Genomic DNA, 26,413 nt, shown 5'->3' with positions numbered 1-26,413 from the left:
GGCTCCTCTTACCTGCCCTGCTGCCTGCAAGTGCTGAGCCATGCTGGACGTAAGGATGACTTGGCACAAGCGAAGGGCTGGAAGGAGAATCTGGCGGTATCGGTCTCCTGGAGTAGGGATGAACACTGGGGGGTCCCTCATGCCAAACACGCTTGATTCATATCCAGTCAAGGAGACAGCAACAGTCCAAGAGTTAAGGCACATCCCAACAGTCCCTGACCACCCCCGTGGCAAATAACCACGGTGACTGATTAAGATGTGACGCTACTAACGAGGACTCTATATCCCACATGTACAGTGAAGACAGTTATGTGAATCTTGAAGAAAATCTTAGAAGACAAAATTCTCCAAACATACTTATTCTACTCTAAATGTTTCTACTCTAAGCCATAGAAACTATGAGTGAGAAACAGACACAAAAGTTGCTTTCCCCAAATTTCCCTCTCATGTACACAAAGCCAAAAAGGAATCTACATTGTCTATTATATAAAATAAAACAAGATTTTAAAACCTAAAATGAAGTTGTAAAATAACTCAACCTTTAAGTTTAGGTCTCAGAACCACTGTATTAATAAACTATTTGCTTACTGTGAATACTTCTATTTAAAGTTTTGGACCCAAACAAAATGATCGCCTGTTGAGAAGGGAATGAAAGCAGAATATGGAAATAAAAAGAGATAACAGAAAGGCTTTCCAAAGATGGGCAATAATAACACATCATGAAGGGAGGAATATAACTTAATCCCCTTCACCTAAGGTGAAAGTAAAAACTCGCATGTTTAAAACTTCAGAAAGTGATGTTAATTTTTCTCGAAGTAAAATATGTTTATAGCTAAACCTGAAAAACTTAAAACATGCAATTTGGCAATGGATCTTTTGAAAAAAATTACTAAAACTGAAATAGTGTTATTTGATAGTAGGCAGGTAGGCTATATATAGGCTTAACAATGTCGGAGCCACGTAGACAAAAAAGAAAAAAATATCCACATTCAGACCCAACTGAGAAATCTGTTAGTTTGGAACTTAAAATAATTTCATTTGAAGCTTTCAAATTAGCAAGCAGTTGGCAAAATGTTAAAATGAGAAAAACATAAAATATTACTCAAGTCATCAAGAAAAGAAAATCCACCACAAATTATAATTTCATTACAGGACTTTAAAAGACAGTATAATGGAAAATATGTACTTCCACTAAACAGAACAATAAAGTTTGGGAAAGTACCATCTACTAACAAAATGCTCTCCCATCTTCCTCTTACATCACTGCTCTAAAATAAAAAGCACTCGCCTCCCAGGCGATGCTAGTGGTAAAGAACCCGCCTGTCGGGAATGTAAGATACACATGTTCAATCCTTGGGTCAGGAAGATCCCCTGGAGGAGGGCATGGCAACCCACTCCAGTATTCTTGCCTGGGGAATCCCGTGGACAGCAGAGCCTGGGGGGCTACAGCCTATGGGGTCACAAAGAGGCAGACACGACTGAGCACGCAGACATGTCTCTACTCACTTTCACCCTGACCAGGAACTTTCATTTATTAGCATCAAATGCCAGGGGCATATGACCAAACAAAACCATCAAGATGAGAGTGCTGCTCAAACAGAATTATAAAGGGCAAAATCATGTTTGAAAATCTTTTTCCTTAATAAACCTTTACTGGTAACTTAAAAAAAGCCAAATGATACAGACACTTACCCCTGTGGGTCCATTTCTGGGCGCATGTCATAGACTTGGCACTGTGCCAGCCTCACAATCACACCAGACCTCAGCAGCTCTAAAGCACCCTGCTGAATCTTGGCCACTCTTGTGAGAAATGCCTAAGAAGTTACAGAACAAAATTCATCAGTACAGAGATTGCAGTCACGGGGCTCATATAAAAATGAGGCTTTCTCATAGCACATTTCTTAAGTTGAAGTATAGCTGATTTACAATATTTTTATTTAATTCTTGGCCACACCCTGAGACATGTGGGATCTTAGTTCCCCACACACCCTGTGCTAGAAGGGAAACTCTCAACCACTGGACCACCAGACATGTCCCCATCACAGCACATTTCTAATCTGTAATCACTGGTGACTAGCTAGGAAGGGGCACATTATACCCCTATGGCCTCCCTTGTGGCTCAGCTGGTAAAGAACCCGCCTGCAATGCAGGAGACCTGGGTTCGATCCCTGGGTTGGGAAGATAACCTGGAAAAGGGAAAGGCTACCCACTCCAGTATTCTGGCCTGGAGAATTCCACAGACTGTACAGTCCATGGGTTTACAAACAGCTGTGCATGAGCGAGCGACTTTCACTTTCACCATAAGATCATCATGAGGAATAAATGGTACAGCATATCTGAAGTGCCACACAGCCCTTACATGGGCTAGGCATTCAAGTAAAATCATCACATGGGCTTATGGAGGGCAGGAAAGACTGTTTTGCTCACAGATGTATCTCTACTACCTCACACAATACCTGGCACATAACAGATATTTACCAAATAATTGTTGAATAAATGAAGGAGGGAGGGAAAACAGAATTAATGAGCAATCTAAGATTTAGTGCTTCTCGTATTGTGACATTCGTGGTATTCTTAAGCAGGAGGAAACAGAAATTAAAACAAGAATTGGAGGAAAGGAAATTAAATATATACACTAGATTGAAAAACCCTGTGCTTAAAGTAGAGCCAGCACATGTACAGTGGAACTTCATCAGGCAACAGGCACAGGCTGACTTTCTTCGGGAAGGACATGCGTGCTCACTGGCCTCCTCAGGGAGCACTGAGTGTCACACGGTTCTAGCATCACCAGCAACAGAAGTGAGTGAGCAGCAGTCTCAGCACCCAGCCAGCCTTCATAGGACCGTTCCAACTCAACTCCGCATGCTCAGAAGATGCATTCCTAGCACATGCACCCAAATTTAAAACTCCTCAGAAATGATTATGCATGTATGATAAAAACATTAGAAACGCAGGCCACATTCATTTTCTTTAATATAGCTTTAACCGACCTGTTGATCTAACCTCAAGTGAACATAAAGCCTTACCATTTTGGATTCATAAGTATAAAGGGCTTTTAAAAGGGGAGGCTGTGGAGTGAGAAGGCTCTGCAAAGTACGGTCATCTTCTACCAAGCTGTCCACAAGCACCTTCAGATAGCCACTGTTAGACAGATATAGGAGCCACTGCTGCTGCTTATCCACGGAGACAATTCGATCAAGGAGAGCTAGTGCCAGCATCTGAAGGAAGAATAAATCAAAGTCCAAAATGTGGACATGGCTACCAAATCAACAACAGTAACTCCCTTTACCTGGAAACGTTTAAAAGTTTTCTTACAAGGAGAACTGTTGCATGCAATACAACCCTCTCCTTTTTTTTTTGAGAAGTTGAAAGCTATGTATGCAGAATCTTGATTTATTAATAAAACGAAAATGTTCAGGGTAAAGCTACATTTCTGAAACAAAACCTAAAACATTAAAATAACAGCATTAAACATATTTTAACAGAATCTAAACATTACTTGTTGGAGGAAAGGAGGAAATCAATTTTTAAAAATAGCATTTTTCCCCTCCTGTGAAGCGTTACATGCTCATTGCAGAAAACACAAAAAACAAACAAACAAAAAAAACCATATGGAAAATACAGTATCTGATAAACATGACCACTCTGGCCTATTTCTTCCCAAATACTATTTTTTTAACATAATTAAGAGCCCACTACATGATTCAAATGCTATGTGATTTTCCATCAGTAGGAAATTATCTTCTCAATATATTATCACCAGTATGACATAACATTTTAAAGATACATAAATGTAAGTAAATGTAAATACGTCTCAAAAAAGCAGAGAAAGATATATTCAATATAAAAGCTATTTATCCCCATTCTCTTATTCAAGGATCTTTATTAACCAGCACCTCTGCTGTTTCTACCAGTGTAAGGCAAATCTCAAAATTAGCAAAAAGATTATTCTGAGGGCCCAGTCTGAAGTAATAAGGATTATGAATTTAAGTGAATGAAACATATGAATACACAAAATATAAATTCCAAATTAGAGTAAATAAGAAAATTCACTAAAATATATTACAGAAAATAATTCGCAGTATATAACATCCATTTGAAAAGCTGATCCAATTTATGCCTTAATACAAAGTCAAAATATCTGTCTAAGTACAATACTGAGCAGGAGTTACTGTACCCTTCCAATCTCATGACCATCACAAGCATCTCGACAGACCACTTCCATGAGGGCGGCACCATAGCTCTCAATGATGGCTATGTTTTCTCGCTGCAATTTACTAAACACATCTTCAGGGGCAGTCAGCCTTTCCCACATGGTTTTCTTGGCTAAAGGGTTACAAGAGAAGACATATGAAACACTACAGCAAAAAAATAGCTTGCTAACTGAATAATTACACCTTATACATTTCCATTAATGCCTGCGCACAAAGGCCCATCAACCAATGAGTCTGGGCAGGTAAATTTCAAGAACACAATACACTATTCCATGCACATACACTGAGATAACAATGCTATTAGGAAAAGGAGAAACTAGCCTTAAAGAAATCAAAATGAATTAGAGGCTCCAGGAGAAGCAATTCCTGTATTTATTCTGCTGATTGATCTGGTTTTATTTTTTACTGAGATCTATGAGAATCTGGCTACAAAGGATCAGGTACAAAGTAGACAAAGATCTACTTCCAAAAAGCAGATATTTTATTCTTTTATACTTTTTAATTGAAACACTTACTAAAAAAGGAAAAGGTATACTCATTATGAAGACAACTGAAATTTAATTCAAGGTACAATGATAATTAAAGATAGGATTATAAACTTTACATAGATTTCTGAAAATCTTTTAGAAAAAAGTTTCATAAATATACTACATAAAGCAATATAGCTGAAACTAATCTTGTGATTTTCCCCAACTAGGATGATGGCATCAGTTTTCAACCTGAGGAAAAATTATTAAGACAGGGTGCTCAGAATGGAGAATAAAACAAAGCAGACATAATCATGAAAAATAAAATAATGCCACAATGTGGTCTATATTTCACTATAAAGTCTGCAGCAGGCAAATCTTCAGAGTTTTAATGATACTTTCTCCCTAAAATATTTTCATCACTACTTTAGTTTTATTTTAGTCATATTTCATTTCCAATAGTGTCAAAGGAGGGTATAAGATTATAAATCTTCTCAATCATGTCACTTCCTCAGGTCATCTGAGCCCATCTAGTTTTCTATTTCACCTCCATCTATTCCCCACCTCTACACTACCACCACACTAGCCGTTCTGTCCCTCAAACTCAGCACTTACTTCAGTCTCAGGATCTCTGCACTAACTGTTCTCCATATTCTTCCCCAGATCGTAGCTTGGCTACCTCCTCTCTTCACCATTCCAGCCTCTATTCAATATCACTTCCCCAAATACACCCAATACTCCCTCCTCCCGCATCCCCCACACAACATATCACAGTACTATTTTATTTTCTCCACAGTACTTATTTGCTAGATTTACTAAAATAATGTTATTTGAGAGGAAGATGGATTTCTATGCTTGTTCCCTGTCTCTCCACATCGACCACATAGAACATAAACTTATTAACAATGGGATTGTGTCTTGTCTACTTAGCACACGAGTAGAAGCTCAAATATTAATCACTGACTGATCGACAGCTTAAAGGAAAGTTTAGAAACTCTGCTCTAGAGAGGCCACCAGATGCCCTCAGGGGGTTGTTCCATGGTGAGTGGGTTCTCAGGAGCCTAGTCTGAGGAGATACAGCTTCTCCTGTTCTACACAAAGAACTGCCCCAAAATTATGTGAATCAAGAATTTGGGCAAGTCTGAAAGCCATCGCTTTACAGGTGTAATGCTTTTTAGCCATGAATTCTTTAGTTCAAACATTCTGATTGAAATGAGGGTAAAGAGATGCTGGCATATCACTCTAGAGATTCTTCCCCCAAACCCCTGAGGAACCCCTGCAAGAACCTTGAGGCCTCATAGCAAAATCTGCAAAAAAAAAAAAAAGGATTGAAGAAGACCAGTTAAGTATCCAAGAAATATGTGATTTCAAACTGTGAACAGATCTCAGAGTTCCAATATTATTTATCTGACAGCATTACCTAGAAATAAAAAAAATCTGATAACAATAAAGTCCTACTGTATAACTCAGAGAATTATATTCAATATCCTGTGATAAGTCATAATGGAACATAGTTTTTTTTAAAAAGGACTTTTTTTAAAATCCTCATCTTTGAAGAGGATAAATTCATTAGAAATCACCAAAATGATTTCTTCTACTCAATCTGTCCCTTCTTCCAACATACCATATAAATCACTGCCACACATATTTTCCTAAACTACGAACTTCTTATCAAGTTACTCAAAAATGTTAAATGTCTACTGCTTAATTCTACTAGCTCTAACACTATAGTTTCATTTTCAAGGTCGTTAATAATATGGTCCTACCATCTCAGATTGGCTTAATCTATCAACCCTCTCCCCTGCTTATGGCCTGATTCTTTACTCCCTCCTAGTTTGGGCCTTACGGAAAAGCCCCCCATTTATTCTTATGTAAATGCAACCCAGAAAAGTCCAGCAAAATCCTTGATTTCCTTTCTGCTCTTAAATCCTGTAAAACTTGTAATTTATAATTGGGGTTGGCAAACTAAGGCCCGTGGGCGAAATGTGATCTCCCACCTGATTTTGTAAATAAAATTTCAATGTAACATAGCATATGTCTCTGGTTGCTTTTGTACTATAATGGCAGAGTTAAGGAGTTGCAGCAGAGAGCATATGGCTTGCAAAGGCTAAAATAGTTACTATCTGGTCCTTTACAGAAAAAGTTTGCAGGCATCCACTTTATATCATCCAATTTAAGGCTTACTAACTGTTTCATAAGCACATATACTGCCATTTCTACTAGGATATAAGATTTTATGAAAGCAAGAACCCAATTCATGCTCTCTGGAACAACTTAAAATAATAAACCACCAAATGATTACTAATTTTTGTTTGTATTGTGAAAACTAGAAATAAGCTAAGGATCTAAAAATGGGTAGAGCATTTGCTACATATTCGTAAGTGGCAAAATCTATAGAGGCATTAAAATGTTATTAAACGAGAGGAGGAAAGCTCATAATATGAGGGAAAAACTAGGGAAAAGGGAAGTCGCTCAGTCGTGTCCAGCTCTTCACGACCCCATGGACTGAAGCCTACCAGGCTCCTCTGTCCATGGGATTTTCCAGGCAAGAGTACTGGAGTGGGGTGCCATCACCTTCTCCAATGAATAAGTCTACCTATTTGTAAAAATGTGACTGATGAAAACAGTGCAATCACAGGTTATCATAATATACTAAGTAGAAAGAAAAAGGAAGATACAAACCAATACAAAAAGATGGTTGGCTATAACCAAAATGTCCTGATAGTTATCTTAGAAGGGTGGAGTGTGTGACTTTTCTCTTCCTTTCATTTATTAGCATGTCCTAAACTTCCTTCAATCAACACTTATTTTTAAATAAAAAAGAAAAGCTAAATGCTATTTTTTAAATACTCGATTATTTTTAGTCAGGTTCTAAGGTCCTAAGATCTGACTCTGGTTGTAAAACAAAACGAGTGGTGAGAAATGTACATCTAAATTCACATTAAGCAAAAAGTTTGCACCTAATACACACCAGCTGTAGTAGGTATTTTTAAGTCACTTATTGGAGCTGGATTCAAAAGAACAGAGTCAGCAACAGGCAGGATACTCTATGAAATCCTTTCAGCCCCACCTACTTCATGACTAAAATCACAGGTGTACTTGTACTATGATTCTAGATCATATTAACACCTAGACCATAAAAACTGAAAATCTCATGATACGATTCTCAAAAATTTAGTAACAGCAATAGATCATCTTTTCTAGTCTCCTTTAAAATGATGACTGGATACTACAATTTCATAAACAAAGAACAAAAAGAAAAATCTGATCAAAAGTCACAACAGCCCAAAAGAATTATGAGCAGAGCAGAAAATTCATCATTCTTATTATAATTTCTCATTCTTATTTACTGAATACTATCAACTTGTCAAAACTAAAGAAAAGAAAAGCCAATTTAGAAGAAAACAGAACATATGAGAAAAACATAATAGAACTACTTAAAATTGAGAAAACAATTTTAAAATAAAGAATTCAAACTGACATCTTCCATACAGCTCATCAATCAATTATAAATTAAAGTTGAATGATAAGCTCCTAGAAAATAGAAAGTTAAAAACGAATCTGGTTTAAAAGCAATAAAATCCATTTTATGGAAATTAGAACAAAACAGTCAAACAGGGCTAATCTCAGAAATAAAACTAAAGAGGATGCACCTCCACACTGAGCTGTCAACATAACTTTATAGGTTGGCTTTATCAACTCCTAGTGAAAACATTAATCTGATTAAAAATATGCTGAAAATATATATCTTTGCCATTATCAATCTATTTTTAAATGTGAAATATTTTTACAATACTAGAATATAAGAAACAGTTCAATAAAGAAATCAAGAATATAATAATTATGGTTCATATTAAACAGTTAAGCGCTGGTCAGATTATCCACTTTTTGTTTCTAGTGGTCACTGGTAGAAAAGAGAGAAAATAAAAAGTGAAAAGAATGCAGAGAGATATTTATGACAATAATAGCTGTCAGCTAACCCCCAGGAATTACATATGCAAAAGCAATGTCAGATTTCAACTACACTGTTCTTAATTAGGGAAACACATAAGATTCTCCAAATAATTTTGTCAAAAAACATACTTTGGTTCCTCCCCAGATGTACAGCATTGCCAACTCAAGGCAATAGGATCCATCCATAAGGATTTTCAAAAAATTAACTGTAAGTTTAAGAGACCTTTGAATTTCCTTTTCCTTAAACAGTCTGCTCATTTTTCTGTTGGGTTATTGATTTGTAGATGTTCTTTACTTATTAGAAATTAGTCACGCATAATATAAGTTACAAATATATTGGAGACATTTTCTACCAAATTACAGTAAGGAAAAATTACAGATTACAAAAAGATAAAATAAAAAGATGAAGATGTGATGTTCCAAGGTCAGGAGAATTCTGTTACAAATTGAGAAAACTGAATTCTAATTCTCAGATGTCACATACAACTAAGTCACTTAACCTCTCTAAGTCAGATTCCTATTTTACCAAACAGGGAAAATGGCTGCCCAGTATTCAATATATATGGTTATGTAAAAATAAAGTAAAAGTGGTATGAAAAATTAAGTATAAAAATTAAGTATGTAAACATTAAAATTCACTTTTGGTTTTAAAACAACAGAAGGTATGTACAGTGTCTTGCACAACAATATGTGCTAAGAGTTTTTAAATTTAATATTTCTAATTTGAAAATTAAAAATAATAGTATCTAGAAAATACTTTGCTACCTAAAGCAAGTCAAAATAAGCAGTAATCATGACTAAGAAAAAAACTAATTAAGGGATAAAACTGCTCCAAAAATAGATCATTTGAACATTAAAAACAAAGGAGAATTTTCTTTTATGGTCACATTGCTTTTACCACATCTTGGTAATAACTTCTTATAAAGCATGTTATAAAGCTCCACCTAGTGGTTCAGTGATGATTTTTGCCAATTCAACTAAATCCAATGTTAAAATTTTTTAAGTCAAGAGGAAAATGGGGGAGGTATGCTGGCAGACTATCACTCTTAAAAAGCTCCTATTTGTTCAAAAACTTTCTCTGAAGTATTATTTTTAATGACCTAAAACTACTTTTGTGCATTATTTATGCCAGTAGGACATTCCCATAAATGCATGATTTGGCTATTACTACCTTCTAAGGATATTATACAAAAAATATAGCCAGTAAAGAATAATATGAGATAATCTGAGTCTTATACACAGAGTGTATAAGAATAAAAGTGTTTTTAAGAATCTGTATACAAAATAAATATTTATGAAGGTTATAAGAAGGTGCCTATGACAAGTTCTTAAATATCAGTATTAAGTCTGGCAGAGTATAAAATCTTTTGAACAGTTAAAAACATTTTCCAAACATGGCAATCAAAGAATATATATAATTACTCTTACTTTAAAATGCTAATTATATGGGAATTCTGTGGTGGTCTAGTGGTTAGGAATCCATGTTCTCACTGTCAAGGGCCCCCCAGGTTCAATCCCTGGTCAGGGGACTAAGATGCCACAAGTGAGCAGCACGGTCAAAAAATAAAAAAATAAACACACACACACACACAAACTATAGTTTACAAAGCCTCTATCATTATTTCAAATACGTAGACCTTCTGACCAAGAAATTCTACTCTGTGACATTTACTCAAGAAAACCTTCACCTTAAGTACAAGACGACTTATGTATGCTATTTATGAGAGTTTAAACTGGTAGAAAACCATTCAGTAGAATCTGTTGAAATAAAAATGTGCATCCTCTTTCACATGGAAATTCCACTATCCAGTATCTTTCTTGAGAAATATATAGTCATATAAAAGAATATTCGATGCAGCATTTTTGTAATAGTAAAAAATTAGAAACAATTTAACTACTTATGAATGAGGCAAATGATTAAATAAATGTTACTTCTATACTAAACTAAAGAGCCTCTTGATGAAAGTGAAAGAAGAGAGTGAAAAAGTTGCCTTAAAACTCAACATTCAGAAAGCTAAGATCATGGCATCTGGTCCCACCACTTCATGGCAAATAGATGTGGAAACAGTGAGACTTTATTTTTGGGGGCTCCAAAATCACTACAGATGGTGACTGTAGCCATGAAATTAAAGACACTTGCTCCTTGGAAGAAAAAGCTATGACCAATCTAGACAGCGTATGGTTTTTCCAGTGGTCATGTATGGATGTGAGAGTTGGACTATAAAGAAAGCTCAGCACTGAAGAATTGATGCTTTTGAACTGTGGTGTTGGAGAAGACTCTTGAGAGTCCCTTGGACTGCAAGGAGATCCAACCAGCCCATCCTAAAGGAAATCAGTCCTGAATGTTCATTGGAAGGACTGATGGTGAAGCTGAAAGTCCAATTCTTTGGCCACCTGATGCGAAGAACTGACTCACTGGAAAATACCCTGATGCTGGGAAAGATTGAAGGCGGGAGGAGAAGGGGACGACAGAGGAGGAGATGGTTAGACGGCATCACTGACTCAATGGACATGAGTTTGGGTGAACTCCAGGAGTTGGTAATGGACAGGGAGGCCTGGTGTGCTGCAGTCCATGGGGTCACAAAGATTCAGACACGACTGAGCGACTGAACTGACTTGACTTCTATACTGCGGAATGACAGCTATTTTAAAAGAGATATACTGTTAATGGGACCAGAAGTGAGCAGGAGTTACAAAAATATGTAAGCTGAAGTCGTATTTGAAGGTTTGTGCTTACATTACTTTTGTACTAGTGTCACTTTTTTTCCTTCTTTTTTAACTTGGCTGCCCCAGGTCTTGGCTGCGGCACACAAGCTCTTTAGCTGCAGCATGTGGGCTCTAGTTCCCTGACCAGGGGTCAAACCTGGGCCCCCTATATTGGCAGTGCAGAGTCTTAGCCACTGGACCACCAGGGAAGTTCCTATTGCCACAATTTTACAAAACTAAACATTTTCCTTTGACTTTATAGTAAGTACTTTAATGATTCTGTAAAGACTCATTTATTATAGTTTTGCTTAGCCAAAAGGTGAAAAGGTGATTAAAAAAAATTTTTTTTGAAGTAACCAATCTCTAAACACAGAAAAGATTAGCACTTACCCACTTCTAAGGTATCTGGCTCATCCGGCCTCTGGGCAATCTGTAAGTAATAAAGCAGGGAGCCATACAGGTGTGTCCTTACTCGCTGGAATCCACCACCTAGGAAGATACAGCAGAGTAAAAATCTTTTTTCAAATTAAAGTTAAAACAAATACAGAAGTCGTAATTTGTAGAAATTTAAAAAAAAAAAACAAAAAAACCTGTCTTCAAAATGAAGTCTAACAGTTTCTTCAATATGATGTGAAGTGAAGAATCTCCAATAGAAGCAAACCCCACCACTGGGTTCTCTGTGGGCGGAGGCGAGGTGAAAGAGCTCTCAAGAGTGAAAGCACAATGGACCTCTCCAGGTCCCAAGATTAAGGGTTGCTTCTGCTCTGTACGAACGGCTTGGCTTAGGTGAGCGGTCAGGGTGAACACAGCACCTGCTACCACAGGCATTAATTCCTGGGCTGCTTCATCATCCAGGATCTTAAAGCAGAAAGACAAACCACAGTGAGGGCCCTGCTTTCAGCGATAGTCATTAACATGTCTCACACACACAGCTTTTCAACTACCACAAGATTTTAAAAATGGAATTGTACTATTCAAAGATAAAAGCTAATAGATAGAAAGAAATTTAAATAGGATGCTGAGTAAAATGTTCTTAACCAGAAGGGAGCCCTAGCAGAATTCCCTAGAGGTTTTTAATGGAAATTAACATAATGGCCTCCCCACTAGAGCCTCCCATTTAATAGGTCTAGGGTAGGGATCTGTCATGTAGATTTTTAAAAAAGCTCCCTAGGGAATTCTGACACACACTCTGGTTGACAGCCATTATTGTACAGTTACAATAAAACTTTCCTCAAGGAAAGTTTTAACACTGGCGTTGCACAACTCTATTGACTCCAAATCTAAAATGGAAAAACAGGTGGGGCAAACTATATATTTAAATGGGATCAAAATTTGTTCAGCAGCATACAGTAATTTAGGAAACCTGTCACCTTATCATGCACATCTTGTAAAAGATCACGAATAATCAGCTGGCGATCCTCTGCTTGGATGAGGTCCTGGGGACAGGCTGTCAGGATAATTTCTACTAGCTGCCTCCATGACTCCAGAGCATGCCGTTTTGCATGAAGACACTGCAACAATTTGTTTCTTCCTACCACGTACTGGAGAATGGTGCTGATTTCCTACAGCCGCAGAAATTGAATTGCAAGGTTAACACTTAGACAAAGTTTTACCAACAGACCGCTATTTTTAACCCTGTCAGTTCATCTGAAAACATTTACAGTATCCTCTGGAAAGCTTCCACATGCTTGCTAAACAGCAGATTAACTTTTTATGTTACACTGGTGGCCAGAATATTATTATTTTTCATAAAAAATAATAAAGCTCTGTGTGTCTGCCTGTATGTTTAAGATAGGTGGCAGAGGTGATGTGGGTGGAAATGAGTTTTTCACCCCATCTTCTTTCTTCTTTCAACTGTCTATCATACTTACTCTGTAACACTGCTGCTGCTGCTGCCAAGTTGCTTCAGTCATGTCCGACTCTGTGCGACCCTATAGATGGCAGCCTACCAGGCTCCCCCGTCCCTGGGATTCTCCAGGAAAGAACACTGGAGTGGGTTGCCATTTCCTTCTCCAATGCATGAAAGTGAAAAGTGAAAATGAAGTCACTCAGCTGTGTCTGACTTGTAGCAACCCCATGAACTGTAGCCCACCAGGCTCCTCCATCCATGGGATTTTCCAGGCAAGAGTACTGGAGTGGGGTGCCATTGCCTTCTCCGTCTCTGTTACACTAGAGCTCCCTAAAACCCAAGTATGACAGCACGTTTTTTCGATGTGTTTCTATTTGTTTGCCTCTGGCTTTGGCCTAGCCAGCTGTGTTTCCACATATGTGGCCCTTCCCACTCAATCTCTGACCCGTATCTCCCCATTTGTGATGACAAGTGACTCTTCCCTCACTGACTGGGAACAAGTAAAATCTATTACACAATATGAAAAGGTTGTAAATCCTCAACTAGCTTAGCAGAAAGGATATGATTTTTATTCTGGCATCCAGACATTAACTTCAGTTCAGCTTTTAACATTACAAAGTCAAAAGTGAAAGACTCCATTTCTATCAGATCCACTTCTCAATTGTAAAAAGCATAATCAGAACTCTAAAAGAGGCAGGATCCAATCATGCCTGTGAGATGCTTAGAAAAGTTTGTGCTTAATTTGCATGTAAAACACATATTAGAATATCTTGGGTCATGCTGGCTCAGTTTGACAAATTCCACTGTGTATTTGCGTATATGAATAGAGCAAAATGTGAATGCTTTTAACAATAATAAATGGCAATGATGAGTGACTTTTAATTTTTAAGTAGTTTTCTAATAATGAATTAGAAGTCAGTTCACTGTTTTGTCATCTAGCGATTTAAGTAGCTTAAGGAGTTAAAAGGTGTCAGCAGGGCTTACATCCATCAGGAGAGGTCTTTGTCCTATGGCTGCCATACCCTGAAGGGCGTTCACTTCGGCCACAAGAACTCTGTGAAGAAGCTACATAATTGAGAGAAGGGAGAAAAATAAGATCATTCCTGACACTAGTACAACAATAACCTAGCAGTTACTTTAAACTGCCCTAGAGGGGAAAGTTTCAGAGAGCAGTACCAAAGAGCCTCTGTGGCAGGAAAGTTGGTCCAAATGCACAGGATATCTTCTTCCTACTAGTCAGGTCATTACCACCTACTGGTAGAGAGTTAAATAATTAAAACCACCCTGAGTGACAGCTGGTGGCATGACTACTAACACGAAGGAGATGGGAAACCTAACAGATAAAATTAGTGTGGCCTATTCAGTTTTCTTTCACTGCTGCTTGAAAAGTGTAAACCACAGTCTAATAAACCAACAACTCTATTAGAAAAAAAAAAAAGTTATTTTTTTCCTAATGACTCAAAGACTGAACCACTTGATACTGCACACACTCTACAGCAATGCTCACCTTGACATTGCAGACTGTCTGTCCCCGTAAATTCTTGTGTTCACAGTTAGCAATAACTTGTTCAATCTGGGCCCGATCAAAGAAATCCAACTGCAAAGGCTCAGGGATCTCCTGACTGAAGTCAATGGAGTCGAGAATATTGAGAATTTTGCGACGTACTAGAAAAAATGAAAAGTCTTTTTATTTTAGCTGGGACATTGAAGAGAAAAGCAAACCACAGTACTCAGCTCACTCTCAAAGACAGTACTATATCTATGTTCAGAAAGGGCCTCAGTCTGGAAATTGAAGATTGTATTGAAATCTATATTGGATTTTATTTCTATCACATTCATTTGCAAAAATGTTTTTCCCATGCTATCATCTTGCTATAAAAAGTTTTTGTTGACAAATAATTTTTACATAGCTTTTCAACATCAGTTCAGAATTTGCAGATACAGGCATTAATTACCTCCTAAAATTTTAAGCAATTTAATATATACATATCTAGCTTCCCTTGTAGCTCAGTCGGTAAAGAATTTGCCTGCAGTGCAGGAGACCTGGGTTCGATCCCTGGGTTGGGAAGATCCCCTGGAGAAGAAAATGGAGAAGATCCCCTAGAGAAGGAAATACCCACTCCAGTATCCTTGCCTGGAAAATCTCATGGACAGAGGAGCCTGGTGGGCTGCAGTCCACGGGGTCACAAAGAGTCAGGCACGACTGAGCGACTAACACTTACTTACAAATTTATTACAAATTCAAAAAGCCTTACCTTTTGTAGAAGTGTCAAAGTGCAGGAACCCAGAGACAGACCTGTTTTCATCTTCCATGCCTCCTTCCCCATCTGTTGGAACATCAGTAATAAAAGATCAGAAAAAGAACACATTCACAAAATTTATTTGGAAATAACAAATATCAGGTTATTATATTTCTATGTCATTGTTTCTAGGTCAAAGAGCCCCTTGCAAATGGATAATTAAAATGCAAAGATGATGAGAACTTATCAACAACATTCATCTAATTCTTTCTGTTTCTATCAGATCCACTTCACAATTGTAAAAAGCATAATCAGAACTCTAAAAGAGCAGGATCCAATCACGCCTGTGAGATGATTAGAAAAGTCTGTGCTTAATTTGCATGTAAAACACATATTAGAATATCTTGGGTCATGCTGGCTCAGTGTGACAAACTCCACTGTGCATTTGTGTATATGAATAGAGCAAAATGTGAATGCTTTTAACAATAATAAAATGGCAATGATGGGTGACTTTTAATTTTGTGTTCTGAACGGAAAAAATTCTAAAGGCAGAAAGAACATGTTTGGCCTACAATCACAGACTAACCATAAGATTCAGATTTGCACGTGCATTCACACAGCCCAATCAGCAGCATGGCAACACAAATGCCAACATGCAGATGTTCACCTGAGTAGGGTTTCACTGGCATGTCATCCAGCAGGAGGTGGAGGAGCCTCTGGGTGTGTGAGCGCTGGCGATTCAAAGAAGTTACCCTTAGTTCTATTGAGGCAGTCTTCATCAGCCATGACATCTGGTTCAGCATAGATATTTCATATTCTGGAATTTAAATATATATCTTTAGTTTCCCAGGATATGACACAAAATCAGAACAGACATAGTCTGTAACTCGTCAGTATTTTCCCATGCAACACAGTCAATAATTTATGAAACTATGCACCATAATAACTTGCCAGTCTGTAAGATTAAAAAAGAAAAAACCAGATGCCAAGAGAAAAAATAAGCCAGTGTATGTCTATGAAAGGTAAGCAAAAGCAACTGAAGAACAAAAGAGAATCAAGTTTCTGTTGCTAGAATAACTTCATGCAGATCTAGAGAATCCTGGATCTATCATAGTTTGACATTAATAGAGAATTTAATACTTAAAAAGATAATCCACGTACTTCTCAACTATTTATCTTGACAAAAAAAGACTACCATAAAATCTGATTTTTATTTCTGAAAAAAATACATTTTAAAAACTAAAATAAATACATAATTTGCATAATTTTAAAATGCATAATTTTCTGCTATCTTGAGATTATCAATGCCGTTTTGATCTAACATATAGTTAGGATTGGGAATCACTTATACAATAAAAGTTTTTGAATCCAGTATTATTGTAACATGCCTGGCTTTGAAGTCCTAAATTATGAGTTTTATAAACATACAAACACTACTACTACTGCTAATAATAATAATTACAAGCAAAGCTACATCAATATTTAAAAAGTAGATAGCAAGATAGGCAAGATAGGAACTCTTCTTTCCAATTAGGAATAAAAAAGGGTTTCTTAAATATCTTGTTATAAACAATATCTTGGGGTTAAAAATAACATATACTGATTATGAAAATGAAGTCAAACTCTTCTGCCATTAGGTAATTCCCAAGTCTCTCACACCATACCCTAAGAAGTAAAGCAGGGGCATCCCTAGCGACTCGGTGGTAAAGAATCCTGCTGCCAATGCAGGAGACACGGGTTCCATCCCTGATCTGGGAAGATCCCACATGCTGAGGAGCAACAACGCTTGTGCACCACAGCTACTGAGCCTGTGCTTTAGCGCCCTGGAGGTGCAACTACTAAAGTCCTGGCACCCTAAAGCCCTTGTTCCACAAGAGAAGCCACCCAGTGAGAAGCCCCCACTCACCGCAACTAGAGAGAGAAGCCCTCGCAGCAATGAAGACTGCGCACAGTCGAAAATAAACAAATAGAAGCTTTCTAAAAAATCCTTACAAAGCAAATCAGAGTTGACAATTACCAGTAATGGCAACTTATTATGAAATCTGTGAGCCTAGACTTCCTAAAACATAAAGATGATACAAAATAAACTTTTAAAAAACCTCAATAAAATGATCACTGGCTAGATATAATATGAACTAAGAAAACTGTTATAAATTGATCAAAAAGAAAATTACATAAAGTAGAACCCTATAAAACACAGGAAGCCTGGGTAACTGTGTTACCAGGTCAATAAACTAAAGGTATAGTTTCTATCATAATTAGCTTCCTATTTTTCATTTCAAGACCTGATCATACACAAGAAACAAAAGTAAAACACGGATTTTTACAAAACAATTTCACTCAAAAAAACACAACATTTCTGAAATCTTATGTAAGTGTTTTCTTATCCCTTAAACACAATTTAAAAATTTTGATAGTAAAAATTCAATCCTTAACAGGCTATTTGAAAATAATTTTATGCTGACAGTTAAAACATCAAGTTTCTCAAGCACAAGTTACAAAAACAACACAAAGGAACACAGAAGCAAAGTAATAAAATGAGGACAGAATTCCACAAATTCTAAAACTGCTACCCCAGTTCAGATCAGTTCAGTTGCTCAGTTGAGTCCAACTCTTTGCGACCCCATGGACTGGCAACACGACAGGCCTCCCTGTCTCTTACCAACTCCAGGAATTTACCCAAACTCATGTCAATTGAGTTGGTGATACCATTCAACCATCTCATCCTCTATTGTCCCCTTCTCCTCCCACTTTCAATCTTTCCTAGCATCAGGGTCTTTTCCAATGAGTCAGTTCTTTGCATCAGGTGACCAAAGTATTGGAGCTTCAGCTTCAGCATCAGTCCTTCCAATGAATATTCAGGACTGATTTTCTTTAGTATGGACTGGCTGAATCTCCTTAGAGTCCAAGGGACTCTCAAGAGTCTTCTCCAACACCACAGCTCAAAAGCATCAATTCTTTGGCACTCAGCTTTCTTTATAGTCCAACTCTCACATCCATACATGACTAATGGAAAAACCATAGCTTTGACTAGACAGACCTTTGCCGGCAAAGTAATGTCTCTGCTTTTTAATATGCTGTCTAGGTTGGTCATAACTTTTCTTCCAAGGAGTAAAAGTCTTTTAATTTCATGGCTGCAGTCACCACCTGCAGTGATTGTGGAGCCCCCAAAAATAAAGTCTGACACTGTTTCCACTGTTTCCCCATCTATTTGCCATGAAGTGACGGGACCGGATGCCACGATCTTAATTTTTTGAATCTTGAGCCTTAAGCCAACTTCTTCACTCTCCTCTTTCACTTTCATCAAGAGGCTTCTTAGTTCTTTGCTTTCTGCCATAAAGGTGGTGTCATCTGCATATCTGAGGTTACCGATATTCCTCCCAGCAATCTTGATTCTAGCGTGTGCTTCATCTAGCCCAGCATTCCACATGATGTACTCTGCATATAAGTTAAATAAGCAGGGTGACAGTATACAGCCTTGATGTACTCCTTTTCTGATTTGGAACCAGTGTGTTGTTCTATGTCCAGTTCTAACTTGCTTCCTGACCTGCATATAGGTTTCTCAAGAGGCAGGTCAGAAAGTCTAGTATTCCCATCTCTTTCAGAATTTTCCATAGTTTTTTGTACTCCACACTGTCAAAGGCTTTGGCATAGTCAATAAAGCAGAAGTAGATGTTTTTCTGGGACTCTCTTGCTTTTTCGATGATCCAATCAAAATTTAATCTCTGGTTCTTCTGCCTTTTCTAAAACCAGCTTGAACACTGGGAGTTCACGGTTCACATATTGGTGAAGCCTGGCTTGGAGAATTTTGAGCATTACTTTGCTAGCATGTGAGATGAGTGCAATTGTGTAGCAGTTTGAGCATTCTTTGGCATTGCTCTTCTTTGGGATTGGAATGAAAACTGACCTTTTCCATTCCTGTGGCCACTGCTGAGTTTTCCAAATTTGCTGGCATATTGAGTGCAGCACTTTCACAGCATCATCTTTTAGGATTTGAAACAGTTCAACCGGAATTCCATCACCTCCACTAGCTTTGTTCGTAGTGATGCTTCCTAAGGCCCGCTTGACTTCACATTCCAGGATCTGGCTCTAGGTGAGTGATCACACCATCGTTATTATCTGGGTCATGAAGATCTTTTTTGTGTAATTCTTCTGTGTATTCTTGCCACCTCTTCTTAATATCTTCTGCTTCAGTTAGGTCCATACCATTTCTGTCCTTTATTAAGCCCATCTTTGCATGAAATGTTCCCTTGGTATCTCTAATTTTCTTGAAGAGATCTCTAGTCTTTCCCATTCTATTGTTTTCCTCTATTTCTTTGCACTGATCACTGTGGAAGGCTATTCTTATCTCTCCTTGCTATTCTTTGGTACTCTGCATTCAAATGGGTATATCTTTCCTTTTCTCCTTTGCCTTTAACTTATCTTCTTTTATCAGCTATTTGTGAGGCCTCCCGGGACAACCATTTTGCCTTTTTGCATTTCTTTTTCTTGGGGATGGTCTTGATCCCCTCCTCCTGTACAATGTCAGGAACCTCAGTACATAGTTCTTCAGGCACTCTGTTTATCAGATCTAGTCCCTTAAATCTATTTCTCACTTCTACTGTATAACTGCAAGGGATTTGATTTAGGTCATACCTGAATGGTCTAGTGGTTTTCCCTACTTTCTTCAAGTTAAGTCTGAATTTGGCAATAAGGAGTTCAGGATCTGAGCCACAGTTAGCTCCCAGTCTTGTTTTTGCTGAGTGTATAGAGCTTCTCCACCTTTGGCTGCATAGAATATAATCAATCTGATTTCGGTGTTGACTATCTGGTGATGTCCATGTGTAGAGTCTTCTCTTGTGTTGTTGCAAGAGGGTGTTGACCAGTGTGTTCTCTTGGCAAAACTCTATTAGCCTTTGCCCTGCTTCATTCTGTACTCCAAATGTGCCTGTTACTCCAGGTGTTTCTTGACTTCCTACTTTTTCATTCCAGTCCCCTACAATGAAAAGGACATCTTTTTTGGGTGTTAGTTCTAGAAGGTCTTGTAGGTCTTCTTAGAACTGTTCAACTTCAGCTTCTTCAGCATTACTGGTTGGGGCACAGACTTGAGTTAACTTCTTTAGCATTACTGGTTTAAGCACAGACATGGACTTGTCAAATGCTACCCCAAAATGTTATAAAATTAAAATCACTCAACACAGACTTTATACATTTGTTTTAATAGTAAGGGAGAAAAATGTCCTACCTTTGTTAGAAAACGGCAAATGCTGCAATTGAGAAAATAAGAAGTCCTGGCTGGTTCTCAAGTACCTCATGGTAGGACCAGACGTATCAGAGCATGCACATAACTGGTAAATCACCTACAGAATTACAGTAACATAAGAAAATCCCCAGATCAGCTTTTTATATTACAGATTTTAATAAAAAGGTTGAACTTAAATCTATTAAGTGGAAACTAAGAACCATAAACAACTAAAGCAAAAAGGATAAACACATGTATATATAAAACAAAAATGCAGAGTAACAAGCAGTTCTTAGCATACTAACTCAAAATATACTAAAATGCAACTGAGAATGCTAACAACATTCTTATAGGACTAACCTTAAAATCACCCTAAATATATTAATATATATACATGTAGTTTAAAAGTAAGTTTTAGTATTTTAACTATTATTAGCAGCAAATTACTCAGAAGTAACTTCTAAAAACCAAGGTTATATGTTAATTAGTTTATATAATTGTTGGGATCTAAGACTATGCCAAAGCCTTTGATTGTGTGGATCATCATAAACTGTGGAAAATTCTTCAAGATATGGGAATATCAGACCACCTGACCTGCCTCTTGAGAAACCTATATGCAGGTCAGGAGGCAATAGTTAGAACTGGACATGGAACAACAGACTGGTTCCAAATAGGAAAAGGAGTATGTCAAGGCTGTATATTGTCACCCTGCTTATTTAACTTATATGCAGAGTACATCATGAGAAACGCTGGGCTGGATGAAGCACAAGCTGGAATCAAGATTGCCAGGAGAAGTATCAATAACCTCAGATATGCAGATGACACCACCCTTATGGCAGAAAGTGACGAAGAACTAAAAAGCCTCTTGATGAAAGTGAAAGAGGAGAGTGAAAAAGTTGGCTTAAAGCTCAACATTCAGAAAACAAAGATCATGGCATCTGGTCCCATCACTTCATGGGAAATAGATGGGGAAACAGTGGAAACAGGGTCAGACTTTATATTTGGGGGCTCCAAAATCACTGCAGATGGTGACTGCAGCCATGAAATTAAAAGATGCTTACTCCTTGGAAGGAAAGTTATGACCAACCTAGACAGCATACTGAAAAGCAGAGACCTTACTTTGCCAACAAAGGTCCGTCTACTTAAGGCTATGGTTTTCCCAGTGGTCATGTATGGATGTGAGAGTTGGACGGTGAAGAAAGCTGAGCGCCAAAGAATTGATGCCCTTGAACTGTGGTGTTGGAGAAGACTCTTGAGAGTCCCTTGGACTGCAAGGAGATCCAACCAGTCCATTCTAAAGGAGATCAGCCCTGGGTGTTCTTTGGAAAGAATGATGCTAAAGCTGAAACTCCAGTACTTTGGCCACCTCATGTGAAGAGTTGACTCACTGGAAAAGACTGATGCTGGGAGGGATTGGGGGCAGGAGGAGAAGGGGACAACAGAGGATGAGATGGCTGGATGGCATCACCGACTCGATGGATGTGAGTTGGGAGTTGGTGATGGACAGGGAGGCCTGGCGTGCTGCAATTCATGGGATCGCGAAGAGTCGGACACGACTGAGCGAGTGAACTGAACTGAACTGAAGAATCCCCTGTGGGAATTTAATCCTATGTATTCCCAAAGAGCAATGGTTCAGTATTCACCAATTCAGTGTTCTCTGTGACTTTATAAAATTAGTAACAACTGAATGTAAATTCAATATAGATCTAGAAACACGGTCTTAAGAAAAATACAAAACGACAAAGCATAACTAAAGACACTGAGTAAAGCAGAGAAAAAAAACTGGCAACAACCTAAGTGTAATTTATATTGCAGCACATAGAAAGTTTCTCCCCTCCCTCGGGGGGAGGGAAGGACGTAAAATTGTAAATATATATATAATATATACAAGGAAAAGACAGGAAGGGAACACAAGGTAAAGCTTAAATACTTGTAGACATATGCTTGTCTTTCAAACAGCTTTGATATTATATTGTTTTTTTGACACTATAAATACTGAACTTCTCAAAACAAAATCAAGTTATTCATATTAGATGTTAAGTTAAGAAGATAGAAGAACAGATGCTCCAAGATATGGGGGAGGTAATACTGCTCGAGGGAGAAGGACAAAGAAAGTGAATTCCAAAAGCATGACAAGCCACTCTACAGGGGTTTGCCTGACACCCTTCCTAGTTTCCAAGACCAAGTAGGAAAACTCCATTGTTCAGGAGAAGACAGCAAAGACACAAGGCTCGGGGTCAGCTCTTCTCTCAGACGGCCCTGTGCTGCTGGATGATGAAGGTGTCAGTAAGGCCCAGAGTGTTTCCCTTTCACATCATTAGATTTATTTTTAAACAAGCTCTTCTCAGAGGTTCAATTTTTTTCTGAAACACAGTGAAGTATAAACCTAGAGGTAAAGGATGCCTCTTTCGTTAACAACAGAGCAGTGCTTCTTGTTAAAAATGCAGATTCTAACCCAGAAGGGCTGGAGTGTGGCCTGAAATTCTGCATTAACAAGCTGCCAGGAGGTGACGCTGCTGATGCTGGTGCACATTTTGAGTCACAGCACATATGTATTAAACTGGCAATCTGTTGGTTTAGACATGATTTGTTTGGCTGGTATAGTGTTTAGGAAAGCAGAGGATCTGACAAACCAGGGTCTGCAATCCAACAGGGTAGAAGTGAGCAGGGGCTGAGTAGCAGGGTAGACGGTCTCCAGTCTGCTGGATTCTCCTCTCCCCTGGATCCTCTCCCCACCTATTTGTCTTAAATCTGGTTTTACTCACTTCTTACACCTGCCTAACTCCTTTAACCCAGATGATTAACCTTATCAATTTCTTCTACATAAGTACATCGAAATCAGTAACACTATGCTAAAATATACACCAAGTTTGTTCCCTCATTAAGGGATTCACAGGAAGACCAAGCTGTAGTACTGAGAAGTGAAGTTTGGAGAGACAGAGGATAGAAGAAGACAGTAAAGAATAACAAAAAGAAAAACAGAAGAATAACAAAAATCTCCAGGTTACTAGAAGTTAATGATACATTTCTTACCATGAAAATGAAATCAGGGTGTCACTTAAATTGAGAAATCAGTTGTATCTTATAAAGTCTAGTCCCTAAAATACTTATGATATAAAGAAAACAAGAAATAAAAGAATAAAACACAAGTGAAACAACAGTTCTCACTAAACTTACATTAATTTGACTGTCTACCACCTTACATATAGCTGTATGTATAAAGCTCATGGTTCTTAAAAAAAGTACTTTCACTTACATTCTTGCATTCTAATTAAAGTCTCACAACAGCCCATTTCACAAATTTAAAAACAAGAGAAGTTTCATGGCAGACCCAAGGTGACTTAGCTAGTTAAGGGGCAGAGATAGGAACCAGAGGTCTTCTAACCCTAATCCACTACTCTCTCCACGAAAAAGAAACAACTTTAAACACAGCATCCTTGGAAAATTTCTGTATCAATGCGTCTAAATCCACCCCTTATTTTTCAAGAGATCAACGTACAGGATCTTGTAGATCTATAAGATCTTGAGTTTGTGCGTTTTGGATTTTACCCATAAATGAAAGACTGGTCAAACCACTAGATGAACTCATTTCAACTCAGTCCTACTGTGGTACTTGCATATCTGCGATGGATTCAAGCATAAGCTTCTGCTCACGGGTGCTACAAAGTCCAGCCCTCTGTATACCTGGTAACACAGCTCAGCGAGTTGAGGGGATTCCTTCACTGCCAGTGGGCCGGTTCTCCCTTCAGTTCCCTTCTCCAAGATGTTCAAGATGGCGTGAAGGCAAGTCCGAGGACAACCTAACACTCCTGCATGAAACCAAAAGAAAATTTAGCTTCTCTTTTCAAATTTTGGCATTAAAAACCTTAGAATACATTTATAAAACTTAAAGTTCTGTACACATACACTCTACTGTAAATATCATTTCAAACACTGATACAGAAAATTTGTTAAATACTAATTTTCCAAGGCTTAATTTGTCCAGACTTCATCTAAATCCCCCAAAAATCAACCTGTCACATAATTTTTCATACATTATTTCTTTCAGTGAATTATCCCACGAGCTTAGAATTCAATACATAACCATTTAGCGACAAATATGAAAAAAAAAAGGCTATGTGTCTTGTGGCGATACCTGGGTCTTGCAGGTTTGTGGTACTGACAGGTTTCTTTAATTCAAAGCCCAGCAGGTAGAGAGCGAGATTGGGTGGATTGCGTTCCAGAGAGGTAATGAGAAGATTCAAGATGTGGATTCTTGTTTCATGACGGATTCCAGCTAATTTCTTTTCAAGTTCTGAGCCTAAATGTGGAAATAACAAAGCAATAAAAAGTTACCATGGATCAAACTGAAAAATATAAAACTTGTATCTCAAACCTCAGATGTTTTCTTTAGCTTTAGTTTACTTGATTAGCTATTACATTAAGTTCAGATTTAAGAGGTTTCCCAAAAATCTTATTTACTGTTATGCTAGCAAATTCTCAAAATTCCCTTATGTCACTAGACATTCAACAGTTTTTTTATTTACATAAAAAATACACATTAATCTAAGACATACCCTCTTCTAGACGTACAAATTCTTCTGTATCTTCACTATCCAAACACTCTACAAAACCAGCCATCAGCTTCTGACTTACACTCTGAAATCATATAAATATTTTAAAATGACAATTTATTAAAAGGTCCTAAGTATTAGAGAAACTATAATAAATATGATATATAATTATAAATGCCTGGCTATAAAGACAAAAGGCAAATCTGCTCCAAGAAAAGTATTAGATTTTAGCCACATTTTTAATTAATATAAAACTCAGTTCCTTAACTGAGCGCCATTTAGCTTGCTATAGAAATAACTAAAGAGGACTTCACTGGTAGAGCAGTAGATAAGAATCTGCCAATGCTGGGCACACAGGTTCGATTCCTGGCCCGGGAAGATCCCACATACCATGGAGCAACTGAGCCTGTGTGCCACAGCTACTGAACCCACGCTCTAAGGCCCATGAGTGGCAACTACTAGAGCCTGCACACCACAACTCCTGAGCCCACATGCTGCAACTCCTGAGGCCTGTGCACCCAGAGCCAGTGCTCCACAACAAGAGAAGCCAGCGCAACGAGAAGCCTGTGCATCACAATGAAGAGCAGCCCTACTCTCCGCAACTAGAGAAAGTCCACACAAAGCAGAGAAAGCCCAGCAGAGCCAAAAATAAATAAAGACAAATGATTTAAGAAACAAAAACTTTTAAAGTTCACTGCCTTTAAAACTTGCTTCCTTAATTTTCTTTCCCAAAGAATGAAACTTGTTTTTAAAAACAATAACATTAAATTGCTATTTCATAACCTCTTCATTATATACTCTATGCTATTGATCTTAACTAAAATATAAAATAAATTCTCATTGTTTCTCTTTAGAAACCTATTACTTAACCAGTTTTATATTTCTGGGCTGAGAGATTAGATACTACTCTATCTCCTTTAAAAACTCTATGTATATGTGTGTGTGTGTACGCTAAGTCATGTCCAAGTCTTTGCAGTCTCATAGACTATAGCTCTCCAGGCTTCTCTGTCCATGGGATTCTCCCCAGGGATTGAACGCGTGTCTCCTGCTTGGCAGGCATATTCTTTACCACTGAGCCACCTGGGAAACCCTTAAGAACTCTAGCAGGATACTAAAACTGGTAATAATTCAAACTCGAACACCAGTGAACTGAAAATCTGCATCCAAAATCTTCTAATTAATTATGTGGCTTCATGAACTTCATCCAAA

The 26,413-nt window shown here is 37.8% G+C and overlaps 1 protein-coding gene across 1 annotated transcript in view; it reads right to left on the bottom strand.

The window, feature by feature from the left end:
• NUP205 (nucleoporin 205) overlaps positions 1 to 26,413 on the bottom strand; it is an 84,236-nt gene that overhangs the window by 18,381 nt on the left and 39,442 nt on the right. The window contains exons 20-34 of the mRNA XM_040259948.1: positions 25,208 to 25,289; positions 24,787 to 24,951; positions 24,336 to 24,460; positions 20,655 to 20,769; positions 16,098 to 16,247; positions 15,446 to 15,517; positions 14,698 to 14,855; positions 14,175 to 14,255; positions 12,712 to 12,903; positions 11,932 to 12,199; positions 11,732 to 11,830; positions 4,178 to 4,326; positions 3,027 to 3,218; positions 1,693 to 1,814; positions 13 to 151 (exon numbers count right to left, since the gene is read on the bottom strand). Of these exons, the coding sequence (XP_040115882.1) occupies positions 13 to 151; positions 1,693 to 1,814; positions 3,027 to 3,218; positions 4,178 to 4,326; positions 11,732 to 11,830; positions 11,932 to 12,199; positions 12,712 to 12,903; positions 14,175 to 14,255; positions 14,698 to 14,855; positions 15,446 to 15,517; positions 16,098 to 16,247; positions 20,655 to 20,769; positions 24,336 to 24,460; positions 24,787 to 24,951; positions 25,208 to 25,289 (2,109 nt within the window). The remainder of the gene's footprint in view (positions 1 to 12; positions 152 to 1,692; positions 1,815 to 3,026; positions 3,219 to 4,177; positions 4,327 to 11,731; positions 11,831 to 11,931; positions 12,200 to 12,711; positions 12,904 to 14,174; positions 14,256 to 14,697; positions 14,856 to 15,445; positions 15,518 to 16,097; positions 16,248 to 20,654; positions 20,770 to 24,335; positions 24,461 to 24,786; positions 24,952 to 25,207; positions 25,290 to 26,413) is intronic.

This window comes from Oryx dammah, unplaced genomic scaffold (assembly GCF_014754425.2).
Source record: "Oryx dammah isolate SB20612 unplaced genomic scaffold, SCBI_Odam_1.1 HiC_scaffold_18, whole genome shotgun sequence".
In the NCBI taxonomy this organism is placed as follows: Eukaryota; Metazoa; Chordata; class Mammalia; order Artiodactyla; family Bovidae; genus Oryx; species Oryx dammah.
Note: the sequence above shows the minus strand (reverse complement) of the source record. Positions and strands in the feature narration are given on the sequence as shown.